This window comes from Coenobita brevimanus, chromosome 92, assembly GCF_032717465.1.
Source record: "Coenobita brevimanus isolate Jiangsu-jjx chromosome 92, ASM3271746v2, whole genome shotgun sequence".
Classification (NCBI taxonomy): Eukaryota; Metazoa; Arthropoda; class Malacostraca; order Decapoda; family Coenobitidae; genus Coenobita; species Coenobita brevimanus.
Genome location: NC_137045.1, coordinates 9,663,720 through 9,675,999, shown reverse-complemented (window position 1 = coordinate 9,675,999; position 12,280 = coordinate 9,663,720). Strand labels below are relative to the sequence as shown.

The window sequence follows — 12,280 nt, the reverse complement described above, 5'->3', positions numbered from 1 at the left end:
TAAGTTAATTAAATTCAGTCATAATAGCTTAAATTAGTGAGCTGCCTCTCAATTTACCCAATATATTCAACAGCACTGTCTTCCACCGAGACAAATATATTTTAATTATCCCTGAAAACAAAGAAAACGGGTTACAAAAATATTAATGCACAAACGACATTAAACTAAATTGAACTCATTTGAAATTCTTGAAGTCAGTGGCACATTCCTTCTCGCTCTCTTTCGTGACTCAGAATTTTAACGTGTTTTTCGACCTTGAGTTATGCATCTCTCTCTCTCTCTCTCTCTCTCTCTCTCTCTCTCTCTCTCTCTCTCTCTCTCTCTCTCTCAGTCCGCATGCCTCACCCTGTCTGTTTTTTTTTTTCCGTCGTCATCCTTCCTCCTCTCCTTTGCTTTTCTCCACGTCTCGCTTTCTCATTTTTTTTTCTCTCTCTCTCCCCTCCTCATCGCTATCCCTATTCTTTACCTTCTCCCTCCATGTCTCTGTCTGCCTCCTTCCAGCCTGACTCGCTTTTCATCTAGTTCTGCTTCCTTCCTCCCTCCCTGGATCTCTCTCTCTCCCTCCCTCCCAGTACCTTCCCTCCTTCCCCTCCTGGCTACATTAAACTCCTTCTGAACTTCATTTTATAGTGAGGATATTACACTTTCCCTCACCCTTAGATCCTCCTCCCATTCTCCGTATCTTCATGTCTCCATCTCCCATTTTCTCCCCTTCCTTCCTCCGTCCTTCCCCTCCCTTCATAACTCTTTCTCTCCTGCCCTTCCCCCTCGTCTCTTCTCCCTACTTTTCTCCTTCTCTCCCTTCCTCTGTCGCATTTTCTCACCCTGTCGTGCTTGCTTTCCTCCCTTGTCTCTCCCTGTGTTCCTCTTTTTCCCATCTTCATCCCCATTGCTTCATTCTGTTCTCTAACATTCCATCTCGCTCTCTTTTCCTCTCTTTTCTCTTTAACCTTCTTTGTCTTCCCTCCCTCTCTCGCTCTCCTTCAGGTCCTTCGTTTTCTTGCATACTTTACTCTCTGGCTCATTTTACTTCCTCCTCTCTCCCTCCCTTATCTCCGGCTATCTTTTTATTTCTGTCTTATCCCTCCTTCCCTCCCTTCATCTCTCCTTCCCTCCTTTTATCTTTCTCTTTTGCCTCCTTTTACCCTTCCTCTTCTCCATCCGTATCTCTTCCTCTCGTTTTCTTTGACCTAGCCTCGTCTCCCCTCTGTCTCTCCCCCTCTCATTCATTCCCTTCTATCTTTCTTCCCTTCTCCTTTCCCTCCTTCTACTACCTCCCTCCCTCAGTTCTGCCTCATTCCGTACTTCTTTTATTTCTCATCATCTTTCGTTTCTTTCCCTCCCTCTCTCTTCCCTTGTTCTTCTCTCCCTGGTTTCTTTCTTCTTTCCTTCCTTCCTTCTTTCTATCCATCGCTCCCATACTCCTACCCTTCATCTCTTCCTCCCTACTTCCATTTCTATCATGCCTCCTTTCCTTTCTCATCTATTTTCCTCCCTCCAAGTCTCCTTTCCTCCCTCCTTCCATCTCTCCCTTTCATCTTTCCATCCCTCCTTCCCTCCTTCCGTCCCTCCACTTCCTGCCTCCATCAGTTGACACTTCCACGTGACTGAACACTCAAACTTCAACTGTATAAACTTGACACACAAAGACGATATTACCTCTCGCCTAGTCTGACCCGATAGTGTGACCTGATTTGACCTGTATTGTGACCTCTGACCTATATTGTGTTACTTGATTTGACGTGTATTGTGACCTGTGACCTGATTTTGGCCTGATATTGTGTTACGTAATTTAGCCTAGAATGTTGCTTAGTGTTGTTATCTTTAACCCGATTTTTAGCTGTTTTATGACCTGATTTGACCTTAATTATGACCTCTTAATAGTGACCTGTGATCTGACTGTGACTTAATTTGCACTAACCTTTTACCTGACATAAGCTTCAGATATTGTGACTTGCGCTTTCATAGTAATAGTAATAATAATAATAATAATTTTAATAACAATGATAATAATAATAATAATAATAATGTCTGAAATAAATATACCATGGTCGTTATAAGCACTCAGATCTCTTAGTAGTGTGCGTTTATTCTGCCTGTATAAGCTGTCAAAATAATGTTACTAGTCGGTACGTACTGGATTTTCTCTCCCTATTATCCTGTTTCTGCTAGTCTTTTGTTGTTGTTGTTGTTGTTGTTGTTGTTTTCATTTTCCGCCCTGCTTCATTATTTTTTCTTTAATTTGCGCATTTTCTGTCTTCCTCTATGATTTTTTTATTTGTGCATTTTCCACATCAGTTCATATTCCCATTTTTTTTTCCCCCCACCTACCTCTCTACGCTGATTTTTTTTTTTTTTTTTTTTTTTTTGTATTGTGCATTCTCCATCTGACACACTAAGAATAACTTTTGGCTAATACTTTTTACGAATAATGTCTAGTTTATGTTGGTATTTTGAGTATTTTATTTCCCTTGTTATTATCTCATGTTTGTTAGAATTTACGAAAATTCTCCTTTTTTCTTTTAGCTTCAAGTATATACTGAAATACTAGGACAAGTTAATAACCTGAGAATCATTTTTCACTCTCCCTGTTTTATATATATATATATATATATATATATATATATATATATATATATATATATATATATATATATATTTGTGCACATCTGTAGGTCTCTGCTAACTATTATGCATATTTGGTTTCATGTATAATTTTCATATTTGTTATGTATATTACGCCACTTATATACTCAGGTTTTCTCAGTTTGTTCATATTTCTTTTCCAAACAAATTTTCATTTTCCTGTTATGTTGTTCAAGCTGTCTTTCACTCTAATATCAAATTTCTGTTAATTATTTGTGGATATCCTGTTTCACTTAAATTTCACTAAAATTTCAGTTTTCTTTTGATAATATTATGTAATATCGGTCGTTTCCCATAATCTGTCAAACTTCTGTCTATAAGTGATGGATTTTCCCTCTTTTACTTATAATCTCAAATTTTTCTGCTATTATTTACATTGTGTCTCCCTCTCAACTCAGGCTAAGTATTTTTTTTTATTCCCTTTCCCTATTACCTTTCAAAATTATGTTGGTAATTTGATCGTATCCTGTCTCCCTATAATAACTCAAATTTCTGATCACAAATTTTCCATATTACGTCGTGCACCGAAATTTCAAGCAGTATATAATGTTTCTCTCTCTCTCTCTCTCTCTCTCTCTCTCTCTCTCTCTCTCTCTCTCTCTCTCTCTCTCATATTCTGTCTCTATCCCTTGTATATCCTGTCTATATCGTGTTCTTATTTTCTCCTTTCTTCGGCACCCCAGTGGTTGGTGAGCAATATACATGCAAAGCAGCTGATGTGTGTTTGGAGAGAGAGAGAGAGAGAGAGAGAGAGAGAGAGAGAGAGAGAGAGAGAGAGAGATGCTGTTGTGTGTGGAAATAGACAGATATATAGGGTGAAAGGGTCGAGAGAGAGGGGGGGGAGGGAGGATAGAGAGATGCAATGAAAGCTAATGAGAAGGATAAACGATTATGAAGACGAAGTGTGTGCGGGTATTGAGAGAGAGAGAGAGAGAGAGAGAGAGAGAGAACGCAAGGTGAATATCCAGTGGAGAGAGAGAGAGAGAGAGAGAGAGAGATGAGGTGGGGGGATGGGGGAGGCGGAAGAATGGAAGCTAAACGAAGCATAATATGAAAGACGAAGCCAATAATGTATGTGAAAGGAGGTGCAGAATTGAGAGAGAGAGAGAGAGAGAGAGAGAGAGAGAGAGAGAGAGAGCGTAATGGGACGAAAAATATTAAGTTTGGCATAATTACAAGGTCTCGGCCATCCCATTTATTTTTGAGGAGTAAAACCGCCTCTCTCTCTCTCTCTCTCTCTCTCTCTCTCTCTCTCTCTCTCTCTCTCTCTCTCTCTCTCTCTCTCTCTCTCTCATACATACATATATACATACAGAGAGTAGGGAAAATAATGTATTCATGAAGTTGAGTGAGTTCTTTTTTCTCTCAACTGATAAAACATTCCACAGTGTATGAGGGGTGAGGGAATGTTAGGTATGAGGGAGGGAGAGGGGGAGGAGGAATATGAGGAAAGTTATGTATGAAGGGTTATGGGTTAGGGATGAGGGAGGAAGAATATAAGGAGTGAAAGATTGTGTGTGTGTGTGTGTGTGTGAGAGAGAGAGAGAGAGAGAGAGAGAGAGAGAGACGCTAATTATAACAGCATCCCACAGCTCACTTTCCCATTTGCATCTCCGTAATTATTCTCATGCCATCTGTTTCATGTCCCTTCGTATTTCGGTCTTTCATTATTTATCTCGCCTTCCTAATTATTCTCTCTCTCTCTCTCTCTCTCTCTCTCTCTCTCTCTCTCTCTCTCTCTCTCTCTCTCTCTCTCTCTCTCTCTCTCTCTCTCTCTCTCAACCCACCTCTTCCTCCGACTGATTTTGCCATTTCTTCCCCCTTCCAGTTCCGTAACCTTGAGAAGCAGCGACTAGGCAAGATCACCATCTTCAAGGAACACGGCTACGATATGTCCGAACACAATATCTCAGACTTGGGCTTCGAATTTACGCTTTCAGACAAGGTAAGGATGAATTTTATGTAAGTGGTTAGTTTTTTGGAGAGAGAGAGAGAGAGAGAGAGAGAGAGAGAGAGAGAGAGAGAATTGGGCTACTCAGGGCGCGTTGGAATTGGATTGATATGGGTGGGCGTGGTCTGGATGGATTAGTTTTGGGCAGGAGTTATTCAGGTGTGGTTAAGTTAGGTTTTTTCAGTTTTAAGTTTGGTTTGTTTACATTCGGTTAAGTTAGTGTGGGTCATGTTTGGTTAGATTTGTTTTGACCTTTGCTAGGTGGGAGTCGGTTTGTGTACGTTGTTAGTCCTGGTTGGGTTGAGTTAATTTAGCTTTGACAAGGTTATCTAAGCTTCAGAAAAATAGGTTAAGTTAGGTTAAGTTAGGTTGGGTTTGGCTAGAACAGATCAGCATAGGTTGAATGAGGGTAGACGAGATTGTTCAAAACACGGATGAATTACTAAGTGTTCAGTACAGCTAGAAAAAATGGTATGCCCATTGCGTTACCAATATAAAAAGTAATGTTACAGCCAAAGAAATATCGAAATACATGGAAAGATTAATATAACTCGTGAGCAGTATTTCTCCTGTGATCTGGCATATTCTGTATTTCTCTGTTACAAAAAAAAAAAAATCAGAATAATGCCTTGTAATTGTTCGTAAATGAGTGATGCAACAGTAAATATGGTTAATAGAATGTTACCCATTTGGACGTGGTTGTAACTGAGCTATGTATTTCCCGCCAAATGTTACGGTGCGTGTATGTCTCGTATTTCTGAGTATCTTAAAATTCAGGCTTATTCTGTATTATTTTACTGAAATGAACAATGTATTAGGAAACAAGGTCCGGTTATTGAAACGGGACAGACAGTTTAGAATTTCAGACCTCTGCGTCCGGTTGTGTCAGAATTAAACACAGCGAGAGTATTGACAGTATAAAATAAGATAGTGTTATTGAAACGATAGGTATACACACTGGCACTACGGGATTTCAGAGTTTTCATTGTGTGTGTGTGTGTGTGTGTGTGTGTGTGTGTGTGTGTGTGTGTGTGTGTGTGTGTGTGTGCGCGTGTGCGTGTGCGCGCGCGCGCGTTTCACAATGCGAGTCTCAGCGAGAGTATTGACATTCAGAAAAAATAAGGCTATTGCATAGGTCGCACTGTACAGAAATGTAAAAATTTTCGTTGTTGTGTCTCGGGATGTAAAATAGCGAAAGTATTGAGGTAATGGAAAATAAAGGAGGGGTATTGAGGTGGTTTGGTGGTGAAAATCTTAGGCAGGGGGCGTCTTTGCGGTTCAAAAAATGAGCGGAGATTTTTTTGGAGAGAGAGAGACGGATAAATGGATAGATATGTAGGTGGGCATATAGATAGTTAAATATAGATGAGTAAATGAGTAGTCGGAAATAGGTAGGTAAGTAGATAAGTAGGAAGGTAGAAAGGTAAACAGATACTTCCGCCCCAAGTAATAGCACGGCAAGAATAACGCAAACTGCTTTTCATATTAACTGCACGGCCCGGCTTACGCTACGACCATAAGAGACCAAGTTGTGCTCCTGTATTATTAGTATCTCTCGGGTTATTGGATCCCCCTATGGCTGGCCCAGGTCGCTTAGATGGTGTATTTATTGGGATTATTACACGGGTTTGGCCTGGTGTGCTTGTAGGATTGAAGATTGGATGTGATTTTTTTTTGAGGGGGTGACGTGGTTCTGTTTGTGTGTGTGTGTGTGTGTGTGTGTGTGTGTGTGTGTGTGTGTGTGTGTGTGTGTGTGTTCATTATGAGTGAGCGATGTTTACTCTCAGTTAAGTTTGGAAATGAATGGTCCGGCCCAACCCGACAGTCACGCTAAGCAGAAGCTATTAACTTTACTCCTGTGTGAAGTAGAGGTGAACTTCTTTCTGCATGTGGTACATTCATTCAATACATTTTGTTATCAACTAGAAATTCACTCATAAAAGCGTAGTAACCCCTTGGAATTCGAATTTTCCAAGTGAGTGTTTGGCTTTGATCAGTGAACGCCTTAGTAATGAAATCAATTTAAAAATTATTTTCCGTCGTAACACTGTGTTTTTTTTTGCATCAGCTCTAGCAGTTAAATATCGGAGATTCTGCTTACAATTTTTCATTAACGTTTTTAGGGAAGTTGTGTTAACATTGCGCTCGCATGCTCGTCACGTGCCCACAAAACTCACTTTACTGATGTACTTTATTTTGTAATTATTTTTTTTCCTTTACATTCTGACATTTTTAACTTGTTTCTGTAGAGGTCTGTGACATGGGACTTCATTTGTGTTTTTTTTTTTTCTCGTCCTCTAGGAAACATTCGAGGTTCCTCAATTTGTATTTGCATTTAGATTTTTCCTTTGTTTCTGTTTCATTAGTTTATTCATATATTTGTAGTCATATTTACTCTCGTCCACATAGGTTCGGAGGACTTAAACTTTACCCTTGAAATTCTTTATCATCACTCCATTATCGCCACAGTATAATATTCAGTCATTTTCTGTTCCTTTATTCGCTATGTCGCTTCCGGGATTCATAATTTTTCACTTTTTTTTTTTTTCGGCGGGTGTTGTCAGAGAGAGATTTCTGTTGATTAATTTAGCGGGTGATTCATCAATATGCAACGTGTCATGTATGGATTTGAGATTTCTGTCGACCTGCACATAATTTTTGGCTGTCATCACCTATTCACACGGTCATGAATTATACATTTATGTATTTATGTATATATCTATCTGTCGATCTATCTGTGTACCTGTTTATTTATCTGTCTATCTATCTGTCTGTCTGTATTATATTTCATACATAACGTACTGTACATACAGATATACATACTTCACTTTCACTTTCAACCTCCAATCATCTCTTTATATTTTAACAGCTTCAGTAATTTGTCGTATCGTTTCTCATTAGTAATATATATCCCTCATTCTTTTATCGATTTATCAGCATATCAGCCATCTTTCCTCAATTCCTCATGCATTCTACTGAACTATCCTCTTTCCTATTGGGTCAAACAGATAGATCAACACTGCGAGATTGCTTTTTGACCGTCACCCTATTCAACACGCGACTCATACTGACGCCCCTCCCCTTGTGTTACGTGTTTTTTGTCTGTTTTATTAGTGTATTTGTTTTCTCACTTCTCAGTCAGTAAAGTTTCTGGTTTCATTGTTCTAGCTTTTTATCAGCGTTTGTACAGTCACCATTATTTTTTTGTCCTCCCACCTTCATCCTCCTCTCTACCGCGCTGCATCTTGCTTACATCCTTCCACCCCTGCTCACCTGCCCCCTCTACATAACCATCCCTCACCACATCCTACTGTATTGCCATCCCAGCATATCCCCACTACATAACTATCCTATCGAACCACTTCATAGGACGAGATTCCAAGGGGCGTGTTGGTCTGACCGCCACCCTCTTCAGCAAGCCACTCTTACTAATGTCTGGTTTGTCTGCTTTCACTATTGTTTTTGTTTTTTCTCTGTTTTCGGTCTGTATCTGCTTCATTATCGATATATCAGCTTGTCCATAATCATTGTTTTTATCCTCCCTACCATCTTTCATTTTCCCTTCCATGTTTCATCTTACCCAGCCCATCCTTCCATCGATCTCTCAGCTTCTTCACCATTCTCCGCGCACTCACTTCATAGGTCAAGACTCCCAGGATCTGTCCACTTGTTGGGTTAGGTTGTTAGGTTAGTTTAGGTTGGATCGGGTTAAGTTTGGTTAACTTTGGTTAGGTTAGGTTTGGTTAACTTAGGTTAGGTTAGGTTAGGTTAGGTTAGATTAGATTAGGTTACGTTAGGTTAGAATAGGTTAGGTTAATTTTGTTTAGGCTGGGTTGAGTTAGGATAGGTTGTCTCTTTTCACCATAGCCAGTCAGTCATGTATCCACTAAAAGCTCCCCATCGATCTACCACCCTATTCAGTTCCCACTTCCGTCATCACCTCCGCTTGTGTAGCATCCCTTCCACTGTACAATTCTCCCATCGATGCGTCAACCTTCAACCCTTTATCATCCACCCATCGAGCCACTCCATAGGTCGCGACTCCTCCAAGGTAGCCTATTGACCTACCCGCCAGCCTATTCACCAGGCCACTCAGGCTAATGCCCCGCCACTCCCGCCCTTTTCTGCTATCGCCAGGGCCTCATCTCTTAGGCCTACTCGCGGGATATTGGCGATTGGCGCTCGTCCTTTCATTCAGACGGGAATATACGACCGGGAATATTGAGATCATCCTCTTTTTTTTTTTTTTTTTTTACCCTCTCTTTTCCCGAACCAGATGTGGAGTTAATGCTGTGCAGTCGACTGTTGCGTGATGGAATACTAATCTCCTCAATAGGGTGACAGTTTTTTTCTAATTCTTGCCAACATCAGACGGTTAGACTTGGCTTAAGAAGGACCCGTGTGACTAAAGACGCATGTAACTTAATGCCATTCATCCGTTCAGTATGTGTTCTTAATTGTAGTAGAATCATCTGGAGGCAGCCCAATAAAACACTGGGGTTGAATGATGTGCTGCGTCAGAACTAGACAATAGAGATGTAAATAGTTCTTAGGAAATATTTAGATATTTTCATTTAAGTGTTGGGCCTACCAGGCTTTCTGCTTCATTGATACAAAAGGTATTAGTTTTGTAAACAGGTTATTGTTGATTACTGATACTTGTTGGTTTAACTTAGAAGTCATTGTTTATTAATACAGTAATATAGATTGTTAATGCCTTCTTAACTCATTTGGTTAATTTGCTTTATTCTTCGCTTTCTCCTCTTTCCTCCCTCGCTCACCTCTCCTCATCCCCTCACCATAATTCCACCGCTCCCTTCCACACCGAACAACATCCTCATATCCTTTCCGCATCCTATCACAACCTCTCATCGTCCCTACAACCTTCCCTCACATGTCTTATCAACCTATGTCTACCCGTTACAACCTCTCTCTCAACATTCGACTCCCTTCCACAATCTTTACACACATCTCCATACCTCTTCACAACCCCCGCACACCCGCCAACAACCTCCACTCCCTTTTCACACCCCACCACAACCTTCACTCCCCGCCACTCCCCTCCGTATCACATCCCAACCACATCACCCCTCCACAACCCTTTTATACCTCTCTAAACTCCCACATCCCATCACATCACATCATATCACACTGCACCACACCACATATTATGCCACATTTCACAACCTCGCCAAACCTCATCACATCAACCACACTGCACCACACCACATCATATTATACCTCACTTCTCCACAACCCCTCCAAACCTCATTACATCATACCACACCCCACCAAACCCCAACACATCATACCAAACCCCTCCAAACTCCACCGCAATCCCTCCACAACTCCCCCTCCACAGGTTGTAAGGGACCAGTTCGTGCTAGAGATGGTGAGCCAGCGAGACGGGCTGAAATCCATGCTGGGCAGCGGATCCCAGAGCTTCGAGTGCAATGGCCACTTTGACTTTGCCGAGCTGCTGAAGTTGAGGGACGACACCGCTACCATTATTAAGGTGAGCTGGGGTGTGGGGGGATGTATTGGGGTGTGTGGGGTGTAGAGTGTACGGAAGAGTGTGTAGAAGTGTGTAGGTTTGTGTGTAGGAGGAGGACGGAGTGTGCAATGGATGTGCTGGGATGTGGAGGTGTGTAAAAAGGTGTGTGGACGGTGTGGGAGTGTGTACAGACAAGACCGACATCGCTGCTATTATGAAGGTGAGTTGGGGCGTTGAGATATGTGAGGGGGTATGAGAGGGGGTGTAAGAAGTGTGTAGTAATGTGTAGATGGGGTGTATGTAGACTGTGGGAATGTGTGCAAAAATGATAATAAAGTCGCTGCAGCTATGAAGATAAGCGCAGAGTGTGTGAGGATGTGTAGGGGATTTTTACCGAATGGGAAGGAAATACAAGGGAAAGCAAACCTACCTCTTGATGTTATGGAAGTTGTTTGTTGTAGGGTTGTTGTTGCCGGACAGCCTCATGATCCGCTCTGATTGAGACTGCCAACCAACTCATCCTCTCCCCAGACCCAACACGCTTCAAATGATGTCACGTCTCAAAGTGTTTTGAATGTATCTTCAGCCTAGGAGATTCACAAACACCTCTACCTTACCGGTTTAGCCGTGCATATGGCTTGATATTTTTGTTATCACTGTAAAGAAATGCATACAAGGAGACATAAACAACGTGCAGAGGAATAACAAGCTGTGACAGGGAAAATTTATCGCCATAGTAGAGGTGCTAAAAGATACTGAGTCTACGAGAATACCATCAGGTGTGACATCGTTTGTTACACTGTGTGGGATGCAGCTTTCCTTTGTGTACGTGTCGTCTGTAGAGCTAATTAGTGTGTGTGTGTGTGTGTGTAAAGATGCCTGATGTGTGTACTGTAGTCTAGCTAAATCCACCCAGTCAAGCTTTGGGGTCATATCAGAGTTAACTGTGGATGGAAATTTTGCCCATGAATAGGGAGATGGTACCAGGGGTGTTAACTGTATTATTATTGTTGTACCATAAGTCCTCTTGCTAACGCTCTTGTTCGGTGGTACTTTTTATTTGTGCGATTGTGACTGTCATTGTGCGTTTACTCTTATGGGTGTTGGAGGTTAGACTGTTGATCCTTAAATTTTATACGTCCTTCAGTGTATTAATTTTGTTTGAGTATTGTCTTAATTGTATCGTTTATAAAGGCTTCAATTATTTTTATCTTAATGCATCCAGTGGTTATACGAAGTGCCTTATTCATTTGTGACTGGAATAAGTTTTTTTCAGACTAAGATTAGGAAAAGAAAATATGAGTTAGGGAAGTGGCGAGTGTTTATGTGTGAAGGTGGTAAGGAGAGTGTCTGGCATAAAAAGTATGTTTTGTTAGAGTGAAGTCATTTGTGTGTGTGTGTGTGTGTGTGTGTGTGAGAGAGAGAGAGAGAGAGAGAGCATAAACTTCCGTGCTGGGGAGTAATGTGTTCGGTGATGAATGGTGGTGTGTGGTGATCATTAGTGGTATGTGGTGATGAATGGTGATGTGTGGTGATGAATGGTGTTGTGTGTTAATGAATGGTGGTGTGTGTTAATGAATGGTGTTGTGTGTTAATGAATGGTGGTGTGTGTTAATGAATGGTGGTGTGTGTTAATGATTGGTGGTGTGTGTTAATGAATGGTGTTGTGTGGTGATGAATGGTGACGTTTGGTGACTGGTGGTGTGTTAATGAATGGTGTTGTGTGGTGATTAAATGGTAGTGTGTGGTGATGAGTGATATTTCTCTCTCTCTCTCTCTCTCTCTCTCTGCGTCACCTGTGCAAGGTCGCTGAATGCGCTGGACGTGATGGAGGCAATTTCTCTTTGCCGACAAGAACTGCATACACGCGGATTTCTCTCTCTCTCTCTCCTTTTCTTAATCTTTATCAGCCTCTCTGATTTTTCCCTAACATTTTCCCTCTCATATTCCCCTTCTCTCATTTTTCCCCTCTCCCAAGTTACTCCCCCCCCCCTCCCACTTTCTCTCCCTCTTATGTTTCCTCCTATCTTTCCCTCCTTCCCAGTTTCCCTCTCTCTCATTTTCCCTCCCTTTCATTTTCCCTCCTTCCCATTTCCCTTCTTATTTTTCCTCCCTCCCCATTTTTCCTGCGTCTCCCTTATCTTATTTTTAGTCCTTATTTTCCTTTCGATTTCCCCTCCGTCTGCGTC

General features: G+C 41.4%; 1 protein-coding gene across 1 annotated transcript in view; it reads left to right on the top strand.

Annotated features, from left to right (window-relative positions):
• Positions 1-12,280, top strand: part of LOC145412074 (uncharacterized) — a 122,857-nt gene that overhangs the window by 75,506 nt on the left and 35,071 nt on the right. The window contains exons 8-9 of the mRNA XM_080281992.1: positions 4,475-4,591; positions 9,960-10,112. Coding sequence (XP_080138118.1) covers positions 4,475-4,591; positions 9,960-10,112 — 270 coding nt within the window. The remainder of the gene's footprint in view (positions 1-4,474; positions 4,592-9,959; positions 10,113-12,280) is intronic.